The 25586-nt window shown below is 38.5% G+C and overlaps 1 protein-coding gene across 1 annotated transcript in view; it reads right to left on the bottom strand.

Moving 5' to 3' along the window:
• LOC124237544 (sec1 family domain-containing protein 2) overlaps window positions 1-25586 on the bottom strand; it is a 395727-nt gene that overhangs the window by 224915 nt on the left and 145226 nt on the right. Inside the window, exon 5 of the mRNA XM_046657300.1 lies at window positions 10020-10269. Within this exon, the coding sequence (XP_046513256.1) occupies window positions 10020-10269 (250 nt within the window). The remainder of the gene's footprint in view (window positions 1-10019; window positions 10270-25586) is intronic.

The following is a 25586-nucleotide window of genomic DNA, read 5'->3' as shown; positions in this document are numbered from 1 at the left end:
CAAATTTTCTACACTGAGAAAGTATGACCATAATAGTGGAGGAAAAATCTGAAAGTACCGATATTAAAATAAAAAATTAAATATAAGAATGTTAGCCTGGCATCAGTAGGCAGGATGTGGGTAGGTGTGGAGTCAGTGATGTGAGAGAAGGCCATGAGTGAACACGTTCCTGGGAGTGAGGGAGCATCTTTGGTGAGATGTAAACAGCATCTCAGAGGAAATAGAGATGGGCTGCAGGGACTGGCCAACTGCTGCAGGGGGTGAAGCTGAGTCAATGACTCCGTTGCTTCCCTCCTGAGATGATAGAAGCATCCTGAAAAAGACAAAATGGAATGGAGGAGGAGCTGAATTAGAAGTAGAGAAGGGAATATACTGATTCAGATAAAAGTAAAAGCATATGAAGCTAGAACCATAGAATGATAAAGAAAGAAGAGACCTTAGATTTGCCTAATGACTCTCTCTCTCGCTCTCATTTTTTTTTTTTTTTTTTGGTGAGGAAGATGGGCCCTGAGCTAACTTCTGTGCCAATCTTCTATTTCATATGTTGGATGCTGCCACAACATGGCTTGTTGAGTGGTGTGTAGGTCTGCGCCTGGGATCCGCACCCACAAACCCCAGGCTGCTGCAGCAGAGTGCACAAACTTAACAACTATATCACCAGGCTGGCCCCCATAAGACTCTCATTTTATGATGAGAATCCTCAGTCAAAAGCAAGCTAAGTGACCTACTTTCAGGTTACACATCTACGTGTATATTTAGGAGTGAAAATTAGGCCCCCCTGCGCTGTGCTCTTTTGACCACACCACCCCTTCTCTTCTCTGATTGATGTGTTCAAGAAAACTACTATTGTATTCCATGCATTCCATGTCTTCTTTCTTCATGATTGAGAAATTTATACCACATCCAATGTGCAGTTAATAAGAATCAGCAATAATTAATCTCTTTCTGTCACATACTATTATCATTACATACACATATTATTACTACTGGCATCATGGGCAGACAGAAAAATTAGTGATATAGACAGTATGTCTCATGCATTTGTGCACATATAAATATCAACACAAGAACATCCATTCCAGTGTCTTGGTTAAGAATGATCATTTTTACGATGCGGCACGGAAAAATTAAGTACTTGACAAAGCAATTTGTAGTGATTACTCGATATGTTAGCAAAATTACTTAACTAGTTAGCTACCTTAATAGGCAGCTCTAAATATCTTCCTACACAGCTTGTGGTATATTTTAAATATGAACTAAACATTTTAAACTTCACTTGATATAGCTGTTTTGTAATATGTGCTGTGGTTAACTATTTTAATATGTTGGACAGTAAAACTAAATGTAACAGTTCCAACATTTCTCATGGGAGTGATTTAGGGCAGACATATGTTCTTCATCAGAGTTTCCAGCAGAAATCTTAGAAACCAAGAGGAAAAAGAGATCCTAGTATACCAAATAGTGTTGCAAACCATTATGGAAAACAAGAGTCTTTAAAGCTACTTTTTGTTTTGTTTTATTTTGGCAGCCCTGAAACAAGAAATCTGAAACACTAGAAATGAAGGTGTATTCCTTAATGAAAAGTCTAATATTGGAATGCCACAATCACTGAGAATCCATAAATTAGAACCCAGAGATGAGGCAGAATCCTTTCTGAGACAAATTTTCCCCTACATCTAGAAGTCCTCCTTCAGCCAAGTGGGTGGATTCTACAGTCGTGGTTTTGTACACTGTCACCTACTATAATGAGCTTAAGTTTTCATTCAAGTGTGGGGAGCATGAAGGCTGGCGATGAAATTTTAGGATCACCCTTCCAGTTACCACAGCAACATTCTTGTCATTGCCAAGCCAGGAGGGATGCTCAAGGTCTAAGGAAGAAATTCTCAAGGGAAAGATTTTTGAAATCTTGAAAACTGTTCTTCAATTGGAGTAGCGCCCTTAGGGGCAGAAATCTGCAGAAATGCATATTCTGAAGTTGGATGAATTACTGAGGGAAAGCTGTGAGATGAGGAAAGAATGCAGAGGTGAGAGAGCAAAGGAAGCGTAAGAGGAGAAATTCTTATTAGGTCCTCATCTTTTACAATTCTCTGTTTGGAAGTACTTCATATTTTACTAGGAAGACTAACTTTCTACAAGGCTGGAAAAAGTACTTGGCCAACTATGAAAAATGCATTGTTTGAAAGACATACCTCTCCTAACATAATAAACAAGATGTCTATGCCTAGTGCTAATGGAGATGAAAGTTTTCATAATAAAGTGGCAGCCATGAATAGCGATAATAATTTTATATGGTCTATGTTTACCTGAACTTTTCAAAAGAGGAAAGCTGTCATAAACAAATCATTGCAAATAGATTTTTACTGCTGGTTGTAGAACGTGGCTTTGTTTCGCTACAGATAAGGGCACATATAAGTTTTCCATTGGAAAGTAGACCTGAAAGTACTATGAGCTGCCTTCCACAACCCACTGAAAAACAAATTCTCAACTCCTCTCTCATTCGAAGTTGATGAGACTCTTCTCTGCTAGACTGACATCAGGGAATGCAAGTGAACCCCAGTTGAGAGCTCACCAGACTACGCTTACCTTCCCTGTGTCCTTAAGAACAGTGCTTTCCAAACTGGACCTGCCTCTTCCTCATTTGTTTTATGCGGTTGATCTTAAACAGAGCAACGGACAAGTGAGAAAGAATAAAGAAGAAAAAACTTAGGACAAGATCCCTTAAAATCAAAACTTTAAAAAAGTTGAAGATGATTTAAAAAATCACAGTCCATCATGAAGATAATTTATCCAAATCACTGTGAAGTTCTGATTATTCCAGTCAGAGTGACAGGAAGCCTGCCATTATTTTATGCCAAAGTTTTGGGAATTACATAGCAAAGGAAGAAAAACCCAGATCTAGCTAGAAAAATACCATCTTCACAGAATTTGAGGAGAACTTATATACCATCCCTTCCACAAAACTTACTCTTCACATTCTAATATTGTAAAGTCCTAAAATGTCTTAGAACTCAATTAGTACAATTCCTACCAACGCCTAAGTCCCAGGGTCAGTTCCCTGAGTTGGGAACCTCATTTCATGGGGATGAGTCAGACTTTCTGGCTGGCTTTGTTTTCCCGAGATGTCTTCCTTATATTAAACCCAAAACTACTCCTCAGCATTTTCCGTCCAATAGGCAGAGTTCTGTGAGAAGTCTACTTCCACTTAGATGGTATCTTTACAGAAGCTATTTGAAAGGAAAACCTAAGCTACCTCAATGGTAAACTTATGCCAGATTAAAATGTAAACAAATGTGATTTTTTTTTTTCTTTTAGTTTAAAGAAGTTGAAAAAGGAGTTTCCTCGGTCCCTTCCTTTGCTCTCTGACAGAACTATAGTGTATCGTTTCATCCACCTGCAGATCTTTCAGATTTCTTGGAAGTTCTAGAGTTAGAGATTCAAAAGCTTTCCTCTGTAATCAAGACCTGAGGCAGTATGACGTGTAAAGACTGCAACCTGGAAGCCCACAGGCTGAATTCCCCCCTTCAATAAGATTTCTTTGACCCATACAGTGTTTTAGAAAATGAGCCAATTTCTTAAACTTGGATAATTTCAAATTAAAAAAAAATCAGATTTCTGATTTCTTGAGAGATTGGCAATATCAGACTCATGCTCTCCTGGCAACAATTAGAGGATCTCCAGTTAGATAGAGTCCCATCACTCCCTATTGCCCCCTTTATTAAGACTGGATATCCTTTGCTAATCACCATTGCATTTTCACTGTCATTTTTCCAAAACCTAAACTACTTTACTTAATTATATTATTTGCTGGTCCCTGAAGCATTTGAATTTGACACTCCTATTGTAACCCATGGTTTCAAACTTTTTTAAAGTATGAGGTTAAAACACAATTATGCTTTGGTATCTGTTAATTGAAAGATACAAAGGAAAAAATTCTATAACTTCAGTAATATCTTTAAATGAATTCATGTTTTATAAATCACAGGAGCATCTATAAATATTTGTATATTTATATGTGAAGAGTAATAGTGTATGGATGACAAATAAAGCACACATGGAGCAGTGAATCTTTTGCTCTAAGCCCTACACTTTCGCAGGGATCCATGACACAAAGGTTGGGAATCACTAGTCTAGTAAAAGAATTCTGGACTGGGCATCAGGAGACACAGTCTCTAGTCCCATCCTTGCATTGAACAGGCTATTGGTTGATGATTTGAGGCAAGTCAGTCAACCTTTTGGGACCTTGATTTTCCCATGTGCAAAGTGAATAGATTAGATAATTGTTGAGAATATTTCCATCTTTAAAACATAACAATATATACCTTATGAGTCCCTATACCTATCATAAAAACCCAGGCAACTATAGAACCTCCCCAAAGTGTACCCAGATCTTACTTAAAGACAAAAGGTTTATCAGGAAGGGAATTGCAGTGGAAAAAAATGGAAACACAGACTCTACTATTTCAACATTTAGATACAATTTTGTATTCTCCCTCCCAAAACATGTTTGAAAAATTAGCAGTATATTTGTGAATAAATTATCTCAAAGAGAACACAACATTACAGATATATTTCATTCCAGCTCAGATATTTGGGGTATATTTTTTAAACATGTAAGTTTATGGGCTCAAACTTTTCCAATCAAAGGACATTTTGTGTATGAAAGTGCTTTAAACACCATAGCATTATCTAGGATTACTGGATACTATAATGCTGCTATTTCCTGGTATTTCCCCAATCCTTGTCTATAGAGGATTCTATTTGGTCAGACCCAATACAGTAACTTGAAATTCTTTGTTCACAGATGTCATTTAACACAGAGTTATCATAGCACACAAATTCACACATTTTGGGTGCGTAATTATATTTGGTACAATATTATGTTGTTTGTAGTGTTTTCTATGTTTGGTCTCTAAAATGACTGTAAGCTCTTTGAGGAGAGATGTTGCCTGATGATGATAAGAGTGATGACAACAATAACAATAATGATAAAAATAATGATGATGACATAGATAACATATACTGATAACACATTGTGACTCGGATCTGTGCCAAGCATTTCAACTATTTTTTTCTCATGAGTTTGGTACTATTACAATCCCCATTTTACTTACGAGAAAACTGAGAATCATTGAAGTTAAATGACTTACTGAAGACCACACAACTACTGAGATCCAGAGTCAGAACCAGAACCCAGATTCACCTGACTCCAAATCCTGTGCTCAGAGCCTTCACACTCTACTCCACTGTCCCCAAGGTTTCTATGCTTAGAGAGCTTAAGATAATGTTAGGTATGTAGACATGTTCAATAAACATTGACAAGTTGAAAATATCTGGATACTAGCACACAATAGTGCATTATTTCAGTATATGCTATAAAAGAAAGTTCAATATTATAACTGTAAAATTAAAGCACCCAAGGCATCACTCCACCTCATAGTATATTATCTTGCCTTAGAATAGCCTCTGTCGGGGAAGCCTATAATGATAATTGCAGCAAATACAAGTTTCTTACCTAATGTCCATTCTCACCTTCTTTCTTCTCACAGAACCCTGACCTTGTTCATAACAAATACATACCCAGTTAAAAATACTCATCTGATTCTCTGGTATCCAGAGGTGGTCATGAAACCCAGTACTAGCCAACGATACAAGACTTCTGGGTACGACTTACAGAAAAGCTATTGTTTTCCTAATATAAAAAATGGCAGACTTTGCTGGTATATCCTTTTACTTTCATCCTTCCTCCCTTCTTCCCTGAAACATGGACACAACACATAAAGGAGGAGCGCCACCCCATAACCACAAGGACAAAACCACACCTTTAGGAAGAGGGGAAGAAAGAAGCCAGAAAGAGCATCAGTTCTGCTGCTTGTTTCTGAGCTGTCTGTTGAGAAACATAAATCCCTATTTATTAATATAATCTGGTAAATTTTCCATTACATATATCCAGGTGCAATTCTAGTGCAATTTTACAGTAATTGATAATTTTAAATTATCAACATTAAGTAAAATAAGAGTCTAATTAATGTAAATTACAGTGTCTATGGTATTATCACGGCTCTATCTTGAACCATTGAATTTTTAGATACTTTGAATCATTCATTCCCTAGCTTTGCACTAAACTCTATTGACCTTTTCTTTAAAGATACTATAAAAATTCAGGGAAATAAATCGATGAGTAATATAACAATTATTTACCAAAGAGAAATTTTTCCAAAATAGGTATGGGTGTCAAAAATCACATGCAAGTTTTATTTTTCTTTGTTTCCTGATTCTAGAGCCTTTTGACCAACAAACCTTAGTCCACTGATTTGCCCCTAATAGGTTACAGGTGTGCCAAGCTGCTTCCCCACTTCAGTTCACAGGTCAACCGGGTAGTGTCTGGAGCAGCCAGAGCTCCCAGGGCTGGTTGCCTCTGACCACAGCGGTCCTGTCCACTTACCTCAGTATACTATGCAAACACTCTCACTGTCTATGCGTAGCACAATGTGAAAAAGGTTGGGAAGCACTACCCTATGTGACAACTAGATGCTATCAAAATAATAACAGCAATGCAAAAAAAATTACCTGTTTACAATACTGTATGGACGAAAAGTTAGCTCACACATACAATATCATTTTATTCTCAGCAAATCATGAGTGTTCAATATGGCACACTCATGTTTATTATCACGGTTCAAAGACGGGTGATTTTCCCACTAACACACACTGCTAAGAAATGGCAAAGCCAGGTCTTTTGAATCAAGGATTTCTGCTTTTAAGCCCTATGCTTTTGCTGAATACACCTCCCAGTACGACGACATTCCAAGTTTGCACAGATCTTTAAAATTAGCGTTTTGATTTCATTCTCTAAAGAAAGTTCAAATGGTTTTACTTTGTATTCTCTTGTGACTGCCATGCAAACACTAACATATATGGAAACTGATACTCTCTTTGAACTTAGCAAGACTGAGAAAGCACAACACGAATCGACATATTTAGGCCATACCAATTTTCTTTTTACAGCTCCCATCCCCGACACTCAGAGAGCCAACCCTTGTTATTTTGTGTGAGCAGAAGAGAGGTTTTGCCCATCACTCTCTCCAGAAGTATCTATTAAAAAGAAAATAGTATGCTGCCATTTGCCATGCTTAAGAGTTATTTTGTTTTGCCAATCACAATTTCTCATTGTCCTTTCCATAAAAGGGAAAAATAGGGAGAGAAATGAAAGAAATTGTCAAAAGTAAATTACATACTTAGCATATAAAAGGAAATATGAATTTTAAACACAGGGCAATTATTGTCAAGAGATATTATTGAAATTTTAAAAATTTAAGTTTGCTACTCCTGTTTTAGAAAGATAGAAAACCAAAAGATTTCAATGGTTGGAAATTATATTTTAATTTCTTTATAGCAATGCAGAAACAAAGAGGACACATGCAAAAAAAATAGTGAGGTGTAGGAAAACATCTGCAAGTAGCTATTATAGACAGATTAAAAAGAATAGGCAATATCTAAAATAGTAACCAAATATTAATTTTCTCTTCAGAAAATAAGAACATGATTGAATGGTTGAGCACGCATCGCATAAAATACGTGTAAGCAAGCATAAGTTTACAGAATATAATTAATGCAATGGTTATGGAAATGTGCTTGTGGCCAGTTTAGAATCTCATGCTTAAAGACATGGGATCCAGATCCAGAACACCTGGGTTCAAATCCTGGCTCTATCATTTAGCATTTGGGTGATGAGAACATGCTTAAGTTTTCAGTACAGAAAAACTGTTGCTCTCTTGATCCTATCAACAGTTAAGATGGTAAAACTACAGCATTATATAAAAAGGAGAATTCTAATATTGATTAATTTCTTGTTTTACTTTTTAACCAAATTTTCATCAACCACAAAATTTGCACAAGGCATAAAATAAATTCTGCCACTGAGTAACAAGTAAGCCAAGACTATGAATTGGAATAACATAAGTGAAACACCGTGGGCAAGTTCATGGTAACAGTTGGACTAACCTACTTCCACCACAGGCTAAGGACATTTGGAAAGTAATTAAATTCTTCCAATACATACTGGGATATCCCATGCTATTCCACAAGATGGAGTTACCACTGCCCAACACTGTCCAATTACTTTTTATCCCAAGATGCAAATTAAACATTCTCCTCAGTGGCTAACTGTAAACATAAACCCTACTTCCCAGGACATTTGACTTTAAAACATACTTAATAAAGGGAATGTCCATACTGGCCAAGTGAGTCTATCTTCAGAAATAGTCTTTTTGGTGTCCACACAGGTTGATCAATGCATGTGTGTTCAGGGTAAGTTCACTTATGTCAGATTTAAGCAGCACATCTTCTCCACCATGTTTAAACTGTACATCCAAAGTTAATCTAGGTAGGAATGCACACTTATTATTACAAAATAAAATGTGATTAAAATTTTAAAATTTCCACAAATTTTTAACTTTCAACTGCTAAACTTACAAATTTTCCTAATATAAATATGAATGTACAGAAGAGTTTTTAAATGTGAAGTCACATTTTAATAGCAAGAAAAAGCAATATCCTGAGCAATCATAAACAGAGAAACTAATAAAGAATGAAATGCTAGGTCAATAAACACCTTGACTAAATATTAAATGAATACTCTAACGGCATGGCTTCAATTCCCAAAATAATATAGTAACATACTAATGTTACAGAAAAGCTATCCAAATAACCTCAGCTAAACACACTGTCTTTGTTGTCTGTTTCTGAAAGTATGCATTGGAAGAATAACTTTCAATTAAATTCTCCTAGTGTTCAAATTTACTTCCATCAAGTAACTGTTCTAAGCACTGTAGAAACCGTGGTAAACCTAAGTCAATATTCATTTATAGCCAAACAGACACATTGATCACACATAGTACTGTTCCTAAATGAAATGGGAACAAATTCTACAAGTTTTCCTTAAGTAGATTTTAAGTTGGCAAACAGGTTCTATACTAAGCAAGGAAATGTTTCATTTCTATGGAAACTTCATTCTGTTTCCACTTCATCAGGGTTTCACTTTCTACAACCAAACATAGGAAAGGTCAGCGGGGGCACAAAGGAGGTACACGGGCATGGGACACTCAGGTTGACAGCCACACAGCCTGCTTCTGAGCCATCTGGATATTGTCCCCAGAGAGGCACAACAGGCGACAGGAGGGAAAGCTGGAAGATGTAGAGTCTGTCTCCGTTAAGCCTTCCTGAACGGAGAGGTCTACACGCGCCCATTCATGAATGAAGGGAAACTTGGTAGGTTTTTAAAGTACTTAAGTTTTATGCGTAAGTCTTAATAACTTCTCCCTCTCAAAGTGACCCAGACTCAGTCCATACTAATGGAAATAAGCTTTAAACAACATGTGCATGACAATATTGAATTTGATGCAGAATAACACAAATGACTATCTCTATGAGTCATATCACAGTTCTGACTAGAAGTGAAAACAGCTAGATTTTATGAGATTTCATTATATATTTCCGCCAAAATAGCATAGCCTACTTTACTGGGATATTTGGATATTATTTTGGATACTACCAATTAATTCAGAATCAAAGTGAAATATGGGAAGTCAAAATAGAAAACTACTCTTGAAAGTGGCAATTTTCAATCCTATAACATTATGTAACATCTTAGGGAACCTTTTTAAAGTTTGGAATGACAGTCTCAGAGGGAATATGTCAACAGAACCCATTTGAATAGGATGCACTACTCTTTATTTTTCCTTAAAGATATTATGCCTTATGAGTATTTTGCTATTTTACAAGGCTTATACTCTAAGGAATATGAATTCTGACATGCAACTAGAATGCCACTTCACTACCACAACTGGAAAAAAAGAATACCGCCATGAAAACCTCCAATCCCAAAGGCTGACTAGCATTCATCAGGCCTCATGAAATTCCAAACAGCTCCAGTGAAGATGGTTGCCTCCTCCTCCTGAAATAGCCTTTACTTTTAAACCTGTTTTCCGTATCAGTGACGTTTATCTTTGTTAAACACTCACCTGTGATTTTTTGCAGCAAAGGTGACAGTTCAGACTCCTCACAAAATACCTGAGCCAATGTTTTCTTCACGTTTTCTTCAGCTTCACCCAGGTTTTTGTCCGCTGTGAACTCTCCACTGACAGAATAAATATATATCAGCAGGATCAACAGCTCTTCAGGGCGGTAGTCATCCTTGGTCCTCTGGTGTGAAGGCTTAATCATGGGTAGCAGCTGACTCAACACAACAGACATTGTCGACTCCCCAACGCTCTGAAAGAAAAGGCGGGAATATGAAAATATGTCGATCTTGTGCAAAGACATAATTTATGCACTACGTCAGTCCAAAGATAGCTTGCAAACAAGTCTGTGATGTTCACTGACTAGATCACTTGTTATTTGTTTCTTGTCCTAGAGAGAACACTGCCAGAGGTTGAGCATTAGAGTATTTTTTTGAAAGATCTAATTTATGAAACAGCTAGTCAAGTTGTAGACCCTTTTTTATTATCTTACATGTTGCTTAAACAAATAAGACAACTCTACTTTTAAAAATAAAAATATAAGTACTTCACACACTACAAATTTTAAATAAAAATTATATATTTGTAAAGTAATATGATTAAAAATAAAAACATGCCAGCATCTATACATCCAAATGAATGCTGACACTCCTTCAGAGAAATTACCTTGAATTTTATAGCATATTCTTTTTAATATTCTCTTTATTGGCAAATATTAGTCAAAATAAGTTTTCTTTATAACAACAAAAAATTTTCTGCTACTCTGGTAACTAGAATAGGGGATCAAACTGGTAATGTCACTTAGGGTTCAAGATATCTTTGGGTGAGCCTAAAGGTAATTCACCTTAAAATTTTCAAAACTTTTTGCTTTTAGGTCTTCCACCAATTTCTCGAGCGACATTTAGCAGAGATTTCAAAATGCCTTGCATGCGATAACAGTATTGCATTACTGGAGTAACTGCATGACTTCCAAGGAACTAAACACATTTCTAGTACAAGTTCTGAGATTTTTGGTGAGTAGATAAATCCCCACTTTAAATAATATGATTTAATTTCATCTATAATATAAAATAATCCTATAAAATAAAACTCAACTATCTGCATTAAAATCAGGAGCCAAATGATCACAACTTGCAACTTTCACATCGTTCATTCAGAAGTGCTCATTGAGCATCTACCATGTTCTGGGTACCATTCTGGGTCTGGGGATACAGCAGTGAACAAAATACATCCCTGCTCTCAGAGACCTTATGCACTAGTTTGGGGAAATAGACAATTAAAAAGCTAAAGAAGTAAAATACATAGTATATTAGATGGTGGTAAGTCCTATGGAGAAAAACAAAGCAGGAAAGGAAGACAGGGCTTTAGGGTGTGCATGTGTGTGGATATGCACAATTTTAAAGAGGAAAAGCCATTTTAAGAAGGGAGTACTGGAATAAAGAAAGACCTATAGAAACTATTCTTCTGAAAGAAGTTGATAGCAAGCAGCTGAATGTGATTCTATATTGGGAGGACTATCCAAAACGAGCTTTTCTAGTCAAGTCATTTCTACACCTGGAAAAATTTGGATATATCATCTCAAGGTTAAAGTTCACAGTTACATTATTTGGTACACAAAAAACAGCTGTTACCATTTATTTCCACTAAAGATCTTGGATGTTCACAATGTACCACGCAAAATAAAATGGTAAGTCTTTGGAAAAAATAAGGTACAAATGGAAAAGAACAGAACAGAGATTTTGCTGTTACACAGTGACAAGACGTGATTTACCCAGTATAAACACACCCACTTCTCAAAGGAAATGGCTGAAAGGTTTGAAGGCATCCTAGAACTGTCCTATAGCTTCAGGAGTCTCTTGAGAGGAACCTTCAAGTGTTCTTTCTTTGCTTTACAGGCTGCCAAGAGCAATTTAAAAGAAAGGAGCTGTGTGGTTGGCCTGTTAAAGGAGGGACCGTGGGGGCTGCAGCTTTCATTTTTACTCTTTACCCTATTGCCAACTCCTTGGATGACATTAAGCAGACTCTTTCATTGCTCTATATCCCATTTCTAAAATGCAAGTGTACACATCAAGTGTCTATCTTATAGGAGCCCTATGATTCTCTCCCCAGAGCAAAAGGATTGTTTTAAAAGATAGTTATAAAAAATAAAACAGGGTCGGATAATCATCATAATCATTTGAAAAGATTCACTCCCAAACGTCTGGTCATCAAAGCATCATTTTTTGAGTTGTCAATCTAAGATATGTGGCTAGAGAGCAAAATCCCTCATTAGTGACAGTAGCAGACTTCTGCTAGTTAGGTAATATATGTGCATATCAATTTCTAAAATTACATTCTAATCTGCTTAAACCATCCCAAGAAGTAAATACTTTAGTTGAATTCAAAGTCAAGAATATTGATCAGTCTTGGGGCTGGCCCCGTGGCCGAGTGGTTGAGTTCGCGCGCTCCGCTGCAGGCGGCCCAGTGTTTCGTTAGTTCGAATCCTGGGCGCGGACATGGCACTGCTCATCAGACCACGCTGAGGCAGCGTCCCACATGCCACAACTAGAAGAACCCACAACGAAGAATACACAACTATGTACCCCGGGGGGCTTTGGGGAGAAAAAGGAAAAAATAAAATCTTAAAAAAAAAAAAGAATATTGATCAGTCTTAAAGAGGCATGAGAGCTCAGTGGAAACAAAGAGACTCCATTTTAAAAAGCCAGATTCCAAACCTGATTGTTCCACTGACTAGTGCCTTAATCTCTTAGAATATCAGTAAACTTCTTAGGATCTCTTCATCTCTAAAATGACACGATATGACTACTAGAAGATGACTGAGTTCTTAAGTCATATTTATGCCAAGGTCTCCATTTTCACTTTCTTCTCCCTTTCCCTTTTTTTTATGTCACCATTGATGGTAGAAGTCCGCAAATTACATTCTCATTGTTGGCTACACAAAATATAAATGATCAAAATAGAAAAGCTTTACTGTAGAAACAAATGTAGATATGGAAATATTGTAGATACTGTACAAAAGGGCTGATATACATACACATATTTCCTAACTCTGACCACTGAGAGCATCTAGAAGCAGTGACACCCCAGTAGCAATGAGCACACCCAGTGGTCAGATCTTAGTTTCTAACATCATTCTCAAATATAAGGAACCAGGGATCCTTGGAGAAATGGCTGATTCTAGGGATGGGCCAGGGAAAATACAAGAGGAATCTGGAAGATCTTGTAATGCCAGAAAGTAAGGAAGTCCTTAAAAAAACAAAAGGATGGGGGCATGTCAAAAGGATACAAGAGAAAATTGGAAGACCTCCTAGTGGCCAAAGCTGGAACATCTGAGCAACAAAATAAATAAAGTAGCAATGGATTATAACCCAAAGTACTAAATAAATGTGTATCACTCCATACTGATATAAATAAGTGATTGCATTAAAAAAATAAATAAATGTAGGAGAAGAAACAAATCTTCCTTACATAAGAATTCCAAATAACTTATGTTGATACTCCCCCCTCCAGGAGATGGAGGTTAATCACTCCACTTCCTGAGTGTGGACTGCATGTAGTGACTTGCTTCTAAAATATTGTGTGTGGAAAGGGGAGGGAGGAGTGACTTTACCTTAGCCAGAAGATCAAGGTTAACAACATCAGCCCATCAATGGCAAAGGGAGGCAGAGGGATCGTCTGGCAAGGATGAAGCAGAGGGAATCCCATGCCACCTTAGTTTAGAAGGTGAACTAGACCTTTCTAGTGCTATACATAAAAGCATGACCCCAGACTGGATGTATATCCATTTTCTGATCTTCTCTGCTCTTAGAATGAAATTTCAACAAGAAGGAAGGAAAATATCAGTGCCACTCTAGATTGAAACCTTTTTAAAGGCAAAAGAAAGAATCTGAGGAGGATTAATAATGAAGATATGAGAGTAAGACTACAGACCTGAGTACTGGTTATACCACTTACTAACTGTGTGACCTTGGGCAAGTTATCTAACCACTCCAAGTCTCAGTTTCCTCATCTGTAAAATGGAAATAATGCCACAAATACCTGAATATTAAGAAATTCCATAGGCACTCATTTTTATAATATTGGGACACTGCTTAAACTACCTTGTGATTTAAAATAGAACAATCCCCACAATGGGACAGTCTTTGTAAAGACTCAAACATAACAGGATGCCCTCTTTCCTGAGGGCTAATTTTGGAGAAAACACTTTAATTAGAGGATGTACAACAATAGATTTTGCTTCATAAGGTTGTTTTAAAGATTTAATAATAGAAGTAAATCACAGGAATAAATTTAACCAAAGAGGTGAAAGACCTGTACGCTGAAAACTATAAAACATTGTTGAAAGAAATAGAAGACACAAAGAAATGGAAAGATATTCTATGCTCATGGATTGGAAGAATTAACATAGTTAAAATGTCCATACTTCCCAAAGCAATCTATAGATTCAATGCAATCTTTATCAAAGTCCCAATGACATTTTTCACAGAAACAGAACAAAGAATCCCAAAATTTATAGGGAACAACAAAAGACTCCAAATAGCCAAAGCAATCTTGAGAAAAAAGAAAAAAGCTGAAGGTATCACACTCCCTGATTTCAAAATATACTACAAAGCCATAGCAATCAAAACAGCATGGTACTGGCACAAAAACAGAAACACAGATCAATGGAACAGAATTAAGAGTCCAGAAATAAACCCACACATCGATGGACAGCTAAATTTCAACACGGGAGCCAAGAACATACAATGGAGAAAGGAAAGTCTCTTCAATAAACAGTGCTGGGAAAACTGGGCAGCCACATGCAAAAGAATGAAAGTAAGGCCATTATCTTACACCATACACAAAAATTAACTCAAAATGGATTAAAGGCTTGAATTTAAGACATTAAACCATAAAACTTCTAGAAGAAAACATAGGGGGTACGCTCTTTGACATTGGTCTTAGCAGCAACTTTTTAAATACCATGTCTCACCAGGCAAGGGAAACAAAAGAAAAAATAAACAAATGGGACTACATCAAACTAAAAAGCTCCTGCAAAGCAAAGGAAACCATCAATGAAATGAAAAGATATTTGCAAACCATATATCTGACAAGGGATTAATATCCAAAATATATAAAGAACTCATACAACTAAACAATGAAGAAACTAACAACCCAACTAAAAAGTGGGCAAAGGATCTGAACAGACATTTTTCCAAAGTAGATAAACAGATGGCCAATAGGCACATGAAAAGTGTTCAACATCGCTAATTATTAGGGAAATGCAAATCAAAAGTACAATGAGATATCACCTCACACCCATCAGAATGGTTATAATTAACAAGACAAAAAGTAACAAGTGTTGGAGAAGATGTGGAGAAAAGGGAACCCTCATACACTGCTGGTGGGAGTGCAAACTGGTGGAGCTACTATGGACAACAGTATGGAGATTCCTCAAAAGATTAAGACTAGATCTACCATATGATCCAGCTATTCCGCTTCTGGGTATTTATCCAAAGAACGCTAAAAAACGAATGTGTAAAGATATGTGCACCCCTATGTTCATTACAGCATTATTCACAATAACCAAGACTTGGAAACAACCTAAGTGCCTATCAAGGGATGAATGGATAAAGAAGATGTGGTATATATACACAATGGAATACTACTTAGCCATAAAAAAGATAAAATCTTGCCATTTGTGACAACATGGATGGAGCTTGTGGGTATATGCTAAGCAAAATAAGCTAGAGGGAGAAAGTCAAATACCACAGGATCTCAGTCATAAGTAGAAGATTAAAAACAACAACAACAACAAACAAACACATAGATACAGAGACTAGATTGGTGGTTGCCAGAGGGGAAAGGAGGGGAGGGAGGAGGGCAAAAGAGGTGTCAGGGCACATGTGTGGTGATGGATGGTAATTAGTCTTTGGGTAGTAAACATGATGTAGTCTATACAGAAACTGAAATATAATCATGTACACCTGAAATTTATATAATGTTATAAACCAATGTTACCTCAATTAAAAAAAATGTTAAAGGCCAAAAAAAAAAAAATGAAAAAAAGAAGTAAATCACACACAGTGCCTGGCACATAGCCTCTCCATGGACTCCTTTCTTACCCAGCAGAAGTGATTAAGATGACAGGTAAGGGAATGAAATACCTTCTAGGAATAGGAAGTGAGCAGTCTCAGAGGAGGGAGGGGCAGCCTACAAATGCTGGATGGGAAACCACACCTTGGAACTTAACTGCAAAGTTCGTCAAAGGGTAAAGGCAATATAAACATTATTAAACACTGCCGTTGAAAAGCACACACAGAGCAAACCACAACCAAAGGGAAAAAAATGGCTTCTTTATAAAGTACCAGGGATTGAATTTCTCATTCATTTTGATATAAATGGGCCTACTAGTAGGAGGTGGAAGACTGGAGCTGTGTCTGGAGTGACAAAACCTTTTTTTTTATTCCACAGTCTGGGACTCCTGTTATGTTTGAATGAGTCCCCAGTAACTCCATACAAAAGCCCCTCTGTAAAATGTATGTTGTCTTTAGAAAAGCCAACTTTTGGGCTGACTTAAAGCACCTCTGCAAAGACAGAGTCAGTTTCTGTGCTGGCTACCTTTGTAGGCATAAGGAGCAAACAGGTCATCTTCCGTGGGGTGCAGTGCAGGCTGGGCTGGCTTCATACCTGCTACTCTGTGGTGCAGAGCCCGCAGACACTCAGTGCCACTCTAAGACACTCTATGGCGTTGCTGGAGAACCCATCTCTGCGATTCCTTCAAGCTTCAGCAAAGTCAGGCTCATGGGATGCTGCCAGTGGAGGCCTGAGGCAGTGCCTAAGGCCCTTCTGCCCCAAAACATCACCTGCCATCCTTGCATTAATACTTGCCTCGGGCTGGCCCGGTGGTGCAGTGGTTAAGTACGCACGTTCCGCTTCAGTGGCCCGGGGTTCGCCAGTTCAGATCCCAGGTGCAGACATGGCACCGTATGGCACGCCATGCTGTGGTAGGCGTCCCACATATAAGGTAGAGGAAGATGGGCATGGACATTAGCTCAGGGCCAGTCTTCCTCAGAAAAAAGAGGAGGACAGGCAGATGTTAGTTCAGAGCTAATCTTCCTCGGAAAAAAAACCCAGAAAACTTGCCTCAAGGCCTTAAATTCCCATCATCAAAGCACTTTGCTTCTTTTGGGAATGGGCTTCTTCTTATGTCCCAGGCAAAATGCAAAAATGTAACTTGGTCTGTGTAAGGATAATTCATTGATGCACTTATGCATTTATCACCACATATTTATTGTGTACATACGATATGCCTGGCACTTTGCTATACTCTGAGCATACAAACAAAAAAGCAAGACACGAGATTCAAGGAGCTTACAGGTGAGTGGGGGTAGGAGTAAACAGTCATGACAACGCAGTAAGTACGTGCTTTAGTGAGGTATTCACTTTGGAAACACAGCAGAGAAACACCTAAATCCTGGAAGAGGTGGTACCTCAATTGAGTCAATCAATCAACATCTATTTTCAGGGAGGAGTATGCTCATCTCAGAAATGAGCAAGGGAATAGGATCTTTCCTTCAATCCTTCAACAAATATTTAATGCACACTTACTAAGAGTGTATGGTACGCAGAATAACGGCCCCTAAAAAAGATCCACACTCTCCTCCCTAGAACTGTAAATATGCTACCTTCGAGGGCAAACGAGACTTTGCAGATGCGTTAAGTTACAGATCTTGAGATGGGGAGATCACCCTGCATTATCTGGGAGGGCCCAGTCTAATCACATAAGTTCTTAAAGAAGAGGACCTTTCCTGGCTCTAGTCAGAGAGAGATGAAATGATGAAGGGTCAGAGAGAAGCAGTGGTGCTGGCTTGGAAGATGGAGGAAGGGAGCCACAAGCCAAGGAATGCAGGGGGCCTCTGGACTGGAAAAGGCAGGGAGACAGATGTTCCCCTAGAGCCTCCAAGAAGGAATGCAGTGCTGATGCCAACACCTTGATTTTAGTCCAGTGAGACCACGGTCGGACTTCTGATCTACACAATTGTAAGATAGTAAATTTATGTTGTTTTAAGCCACTAAGTTTGTGGCGATTTGCTACAGCAGCAACAGAAATTAATACAAGTGGTTTGTGTGAGGTCGGACATGAGAAACCGCATCAGGGCCCACAATCCAGGCAGAGAACCTGGTACATTGTAGGGCTCTGTAAATACTTGCCAAATGACTAAATGAATAAGCAAAAGCAAAGATGAATAGGTTCTTCCGTGGGCCTGTTCCATCTGTACCACTAAGGAGCCAGTGAGCGTCTTCAGGGATATCACAGAAAGGGAAGGCATGGAGACATACTGAATTTAAAATTTGCTACTCAATATTTTCGCTTAGAACTAGTCAGTCCCAAACCATGCAATCTCATATAAGCCAATATTCATTGAGTCCAGAATAACCATATAAGACAGGTTTTTCGAAATGTAGTCCATAGATCTGAGAGTCCAGAGACCTTTTCAAGAGGTCAAAATTATTTTTATAATAATACATTCTTTTATTCTCAAAGAATAAGACATTCTTTGCCTTTTTCACTGTGTTGCCATTGTACTAATAGTGCAAAAATAATGGTGAGTAAGATTGCTGGTACCTTAACAGATCAAGGAGAGTGGCTCCAAACTGTGCTAACAGTGATCACATTCTTTACCACTATGCTATGAACTCACAGTTGGATTTTTTTCTTTTTGGTGATGAAGATTGGCCGTGAGCTAACACCTGTTGCCAATCTTCCTCTTTTTGCTTGAGGGAGATTGTTGCTGAGCTAACATCTATGCCAATCTTCCTCTGTTTTGTATGTGAGACACCACCACAGCTTGATGAGCTGTGTGCAGGTCCACACCAGGGATGCAAATCTGCAAACCCCAGGCTGCCAAAGCAGAGTGTGCAAACTTTACTACTCCACCGGGCCGGCCCCAGGAATTTTTAAAAAGTCAGTTTTACTTAAGAATGCCTTTGATGAAGCAGTAAAAATTATTAATCTTACAAAATCTCAACTCTTAAATAAATGTCTCTCTAATATTTTGTGTAATAAAATAGGAACTATGCACAAAGCTCTCAGCTGTATACTAAAGTACAACGGTTATCTTGAGGAAAAACATATGTGCAGTTATTTGAGTTGTGAGCTGAACTAATTGCTTCTCTCACGTAAAACCATTGTTACTTGAAAGAAGGACAGAGAATTTCTGATTATTAAGACTTGGATATTTGGCAAACATTTCCTCAAAAATGAACAAAGTGATCCTGTTCCTTCAAGGAAATCAATTGACATGTTTATTACCAATGATAAAATTCTGGCTTTTAAGCAAAAATTCCAATTTTGGAAAACTTGTATCTGCCACTGCCAGATTCTCTGTACATAAAGATTTTTCTAATGACATTAAAATGTGATTATTTTGGATTGCATAATGAACTGTGTCAACATTTGGAAGATCTACATAACTCAGTGAGCCAATATTTTCAAATGACCGACGGATGATGTAAGAAAATCAGGCATAGGCAAAAGATCCATTCAAAATAGAAGAAAGACGAGTGGATTTTAACGTAAAAGAGTACAAAAAGCTTATTGGAATGGTTTCCAATTCAATATTACAACTTTCCTTTAAGAAATCAGTACCTGCAGAGTCTAGGTATGGGATCAAGAAAGAATATCTGCAAACATCTGAAAACGCTATCAAAATATTCCTCCCTTTTCCAACTATGTATCTTCACGAGGCTGGATTTTCTTCACTACTTCAACCAAAACAACATATGGCAGCATACTGAATGAGCAGGCAAATACGGGAATCCAGCTGTTTTCTATTCAGTAAGACATCAAAGAGATTTGCAAAAATATAAACCAATGCCATGCTCACTTATTTTTTTGCTTTGGAAAGAGAGTTATTTTTCATAACATGTTACTTATGTTAGCTTGTAACAGGTTTGTTAATATTTTCCAAGAAATTGATAAATGAATATTTTCCATTTTTCTCAGTTTTAATTTCTAATACAGTAAATACCAATATTTATCGATTTAAGAATGTCACATCCTAGCAAGAAAACTCATTATTTTCTACCCTCTTTTCCCCTTCTCACGGCTAAAATGCAGATAAAATGGTGGTAGGATAGCTTCAACTGTATTCTTTGAGAGGAAGGTAATGCAACATGGTTTCCCTAAATCAGAGCCTCTCAAAATTTAATGCGCGTGTGGATTACCTGGGGCTCTTGTTAAATGCAGGTGTTGATTCATTAGGTTTGGGACAGGGCCTGAAGATTCTGCAGGTCTAACAAGTTCTCAGGTGATACCAATGCTGCCGGTCCATGGACCATGTTTTGAGTGGCATCTGGACTGAAGCACCCAACAATTTCTAGACTGCAGTATGTATGGGAAATACACTGTCCTGTTTGAGTCACTGTATTTGTGGATTGCTTTGGTATCTCACCTTAATCTGAATACTAACTAATATAGCTCATACATCTCTATCTCCAGCCAAATTTCTCTCCTTTGCTCCCTACCCACACAGTGAACTGCCTATTGGACTTTGTGTATCTCATCTGCAAATTTAACTCAACATGTCTAAAACTGAAATCAAGATTTTTACCCCCAAATCTGCTCTTTAGTCCATAAACCTTCTACTATTTTGTGGTACCATTATTCTCCCAGTTGACCAAGACAGAAACTTGGACTCTACCACAGCTTTCCCTTGTCCCTGCCACATCAAATCAGCCACCAAGTCCTGAGGATTTTATATCTCCATCTCCTCTTCTCTACTCCTTCCTCTACCACCGAAGTTGCAACTACCGTTATCTCTAGCCATGATTTATCTCATTCTAAACCAAAGCTTTGATCTCTTTAAAATTATTTCATGGTTTCTACTGCCTTCAAGATAAAGGCTTTACGTGACATATGCATTTCTTTACCTTCATAGCCCCAATTAACTGTTCAGCCTCATCCATCATGAATCCTCTCCCTACAGGCTACATTTCAGCTTTGTTGAACTACTTGCATTTGCCTTTGTGCTTTTGTGCATGCTTATCTCTCTGCCTGGAATGTTTTTTTCTCTCTTTTCCACCTGGTCTCACAATTCAACTCAAGCATTATCTCCTCTGACTCTCCCCAGATGTGTTAAATGTGTCTACTTTGTGATTCCTGAGAAGCCTGTATTTTTCACTACCATGGCTCTTATCACCCTGAATTTAATTGTTTATTCATGTCTAGCTTCCTTCTAAGACTGAAAAATCCTTGATCTTATTCCTAATGGTATTTTCAGCCCCCAGCTCGTCCTTTGAACAGAGTATCAAAAGTATATTTATCTCTATAATGAAGGAGCTGACCTCAGAAAAAGAAAAGAGAAATGGACATTTACAGATATATAATTATATATTATCCCATTTAATCCTCCTGATTACCCTGTAACATAGGTATTATTATTTCAGAGGAATAAACTGAGGTTGAGAAAGGCAACTTGTCAAGGACATCAGCTGGTGAATGGTTGAGCTAGGATCAAACTCAAGACGGTCTTTCTCCAAAATCTACATCTGATCCACTACACATTTCCTCTCCAGGGCTTCCCAGTCAGAGGCAACCAGAGTTTGCGGGAAAGGGGAATCCAGCCCCTTGAGACGGTATGATACCATGATTCTGACTAGGACAAATCATCAAGGGAACCCAGCAGATGAGCTAAATCAGATAAAAGCAAGAGCAGCTATAGGCCAACTTAACATATCAGAGGAGATCTACTAACTTACAGCTCTTTAGAGTCCCCTGGTGTGGTAGATGACTAGCCCCAAAACCTCATTCAAGGTTAAAAACCTCTGGTGGAGGGATATATAGAATTATGGCAGAACTTCCCATCCAGGATGTCATCATGCCATGTTTACACTCCTACCCCAAGCCCAAGTGACAGCCAGATGGGGCCTAGAGCAGTCAGTGCCACTGGTCCGGTTCTACGTAGCTAGCAACCCAGTATGTCCTGTAAAAACAGCATAGTTTTCCATTGTAGCTATAACCACGCGAAAAAAAGATGGGATGTGCTGAAGAGATATGCACAAAAAAGAATCAGATACTGAAGTCATCAAAGAGGGTGGAAATGGTCTCCTGGAGCTGCTGATTTAAAGACAGTAGATTGGCACTATGGCATGCACTTCAGATGAGAAGAAGCAGGAAGAGGATGGTAGATCAACGATGTGGAAGTCATATAGACAGGCTCAGCTCCCTTTGCACAGGAAGTGGGAAGGTGGTAAGACACAAGGCAGAGAAGGGTAGAGATCATTCAGGGCCACATAGCCCATTGTTAGAACCTTTGCCTTTCTTCCAGGATGAAAGGAGTTTTGAGCAGAGGAATGATATAATTGGATTTATGTTTTAAAAGGCTATCACTCAGGCTGTGGTGAAGAGAACAGACTACGGAGGAGCAAGAGAAGAAGCAGGGAGACAAGCAATTTCACTAATCCAAGCGAGAAACAATGGGGCTTGACTGAAGCAGGCACATCGGAGGTAGTGTGAACTGGTGGAATTTGGAAATATTTTGAAGCTAAAGCCAGCACAGTTTGCTGATGGATTGGATGCAGAGTGTGAGAGAAAGAAAACAGTCTCGAATTATTCCAAGGTTTTTGGATGGAGGCTCAAAGCAGGAGGTGGTGGTTCAAAGATCATGGAGATGGCAGAATTGGAGAGCAATGTAAGAATGGGATGCATGTAAATATTTCAGGAAGGGGGATGTCTAAGCTCAGAACAGTGAGAAAGGGGACCAGAATGAATGGAAAGATTCTGGAGAGAGCAAAACAATGGTTAGATAGTTAGAAGAATGTATCAACAAGATTTAATAGTGAGAGCAAGCAGATGTGAAGTAACACAGAGGGACTCATCTCAAAGTATGAATGTGTTTCCTAAAATTCATCCTTCTAAGGGGCACTTGGAACTCACTGGCCTTCTGCATCTGTGGGCAAATGATTCCCTGGCACTGAGAAATGGTGAAGTCCTCAGTGGAAGTGAACACAGATTCTACAAACTTTCTCTCCTGCTAAAAGTGCCATTAGAGAAAAACTGTGATAGAGTCACACGATGGAATACTACAGTACAACTAAAAAGAATAATCTATAATTTCACAAAATAACGATACGGATGAACCTCACAAATATAATGTTGAATGAAAGGAGACATAGAAAAAGAACATATGTGATTCCATTTATATAAAATACAAAAATCAGGGAAAACTAATCTATGTTTTTAGAAGTGCCTACCGCTTAGAAGGAGGGCGTAGGAGGGAGGCGGCAGAAAGTAGGTTTCCAGGGTAGCTGGTAATAGTCTGTCTCTTGACCTGGGTGCTGATTACAAAGATGTCTTCAGTTATTAAAAATTCATTGAGCTGTACTTTTCCTTATTATATTTTACTTCAATGAAAAACTTTTCAAAATGCCATTGTACCAGGCCACATTTCCTGTGTCCTGGGAACAACAGAGCTATCTACTTAGAGTTCTTATTACAGATTAGCATGAACAGGAAAATAGAAGAAGCTTACAGAATCTATCAAATAATCTAATTTTTTATTTGGCTACACTTAGCTTCAGCTATAGGTAAAGACTAGGGCCTTGATTTCAGAGAAAGAAAAAACAACTTTCAATGGCTGTCCAATTTAAAACACACACATGTTTTAGAGGGAATAGAAACTTTTTTTGTAATGTTTTTTCCTCCTCTCTCGGGAAATGATGTTACTCCGTGCTTCAAACAGAACTGCCAAGTTTAAGAGGCTGTTTTCTGTAAACAGGCCAGCTGGGCCATAAGTTGCATGAAATGAGGGACAAGCTACTTCAGAGCAGAACAGAACGCCACGGGGAGTTGGGAAGTGTGCATCCAAAAAAATCTCCAGCCATTTGTCTTTATCTGGCCACCTTTAATGATTTAAGAGCTCTTTTTGCCATGTTATCATCAATCAATTACTACGATTGAGCAGACTCTAAAAACTGGAGTTTTTAAAACGCAACTATCCGTGACCTAGATTTCCTGCTGGTTCTGTTGGCCCCAGGTTAGGCCAGTTTGTCTATCATCAAGGGAGCCAATAAAAATAATAAAAACAGGTCAACGCTGGGCTTTCCAAAGCCCGTATAAAAATATTCACACTCCTCCCATCAGCGCCAACTCAACGTGCCCACTCTTTGAGATCTCAGTAAATTCTACTCTAATAACAAAATATTCCATAGAATGTATACATTATCTAAAAACCCACCTTTTTCCCCCCTTCCTTCCGTGCTTGCCTGCTTTCCTTTTAATCTAGCTAAGCAACAATTTCACAACTCTTAGCAGGCAACTCAAATGATGTCATTTTGCTGAGTTCAGCAAAGGAACTACATTTTGGCAAACCAGGGGATATATGAGAAGATGAAATGTAAATTTTAGCTATCTTAATGGAGAATGTGATACTGCACTTCCAAGCCTGTGATAGAATTTGACTTCCAGGATCCACAGAGCAAAGACTACTGAATGGGGAGGAGAAGATAAAGGTGGTAGAGGCACCAGCAAAGCAGGCCAGCTTAACGGTTGTCTGTGAAAACCAGACTAGTTTTCTTAAGTCTTATTTCAACACTTTTCGTATCACTTGACAGGAAATAAGAAGGAGAAGGGCGCTGCAGCGTCCAAGGCCTCAAGCTCCCTTATGAGAGTGGCCAGCAATGCAGAAATTCTATTCAGTAACAAAGCACCGTTCCTTGCACCCATGACCTGCCTGCAAAAACCTGTGAGCCCAGTGGAGCCGGGACAAGGCCCCAGGGCCCTCTCTCCTAGAAGGATCCCAGCCAGAATCTCAGCATGCTGGGCCATCTTATTTGGAAGCAATTCTGCAACACTCTCTGTTCCAGATGGGAAGTTTGAACAAACTCTAGAAAAGGCCTGGGTGCCAGACTGGGGACCCAAAGGCATAATCATGAAGGCAGCGATTCGCCTTTAATGGTCTCCACTTTCCTTTCTCTGACTTTGCCCCTCCTTTGACCCCACCAAGTACTCAGAACTCACTGGCTTCTTCCTAGCACCAGTACAGGGGCCATTCCTTCTCTAAGAAATGAATGGATGGGTGGCTGAACTCTTCTAAGAGAAGTCCACATTGTAAAAGAGGAGAAGGGGGGCAGAATCTAAGAGGAAGTGAGATGACCTTTTAATGGTTAAATTTCTGGTTCAGTGGTAGTTGGGCAGTAATCTGGCATAGAAAGCCTTTCTGGGGCTTCCCTCCCTTCCTGCAGTTTGCTCCAGCCACAATGGTCACCATTCAGTTCCTCAGTTACTCCATGCTGTTCCCATATTAGGGCCTTTGCACTTGCCGTTCCGTCTGTTTGGAAGGCTCTTTTGTAGGTCTTTCCATGGTGGAAATTCATTGAGCTGATGAGAGGGTTCTGGCCCATGATTCAGGTTTCAACTCAACTGTCCACATCTTAGAGCTCTTCCCTGCTGCCTAAAGTAGCATGCCTTCTATCCCATTTCTAGTCCCAGTCACTCATTAAGCCGTTATATGATCTTCATAGCCTTTATCACTGTCTGAAATTATCTTAAGTACACATATAGTTGCAAAGGTGGTCAATAAGTATTTG

The sequence above is a fragment of the Equus quagga genome, chromosome 3 (genome assembly GCF_021613505.1).
Source record: "Equus quagga isolate Etosha38 chromosome 3, UCLA_HA_Equagga_1.0, whole genome shotgun sequence".
Taxonomy (NCBI): domain Eukaryota; kingdom Metazoa; phylum Chordata; class Mammalia; order Perissodactyla; family Equidae; genus Equus; species Equus quagga.
The sequence above is the reverse complement of the archived record's forward strand: the minus strand, read 5'-3'. Positions and strand labels throughout refer to the sequence as shown.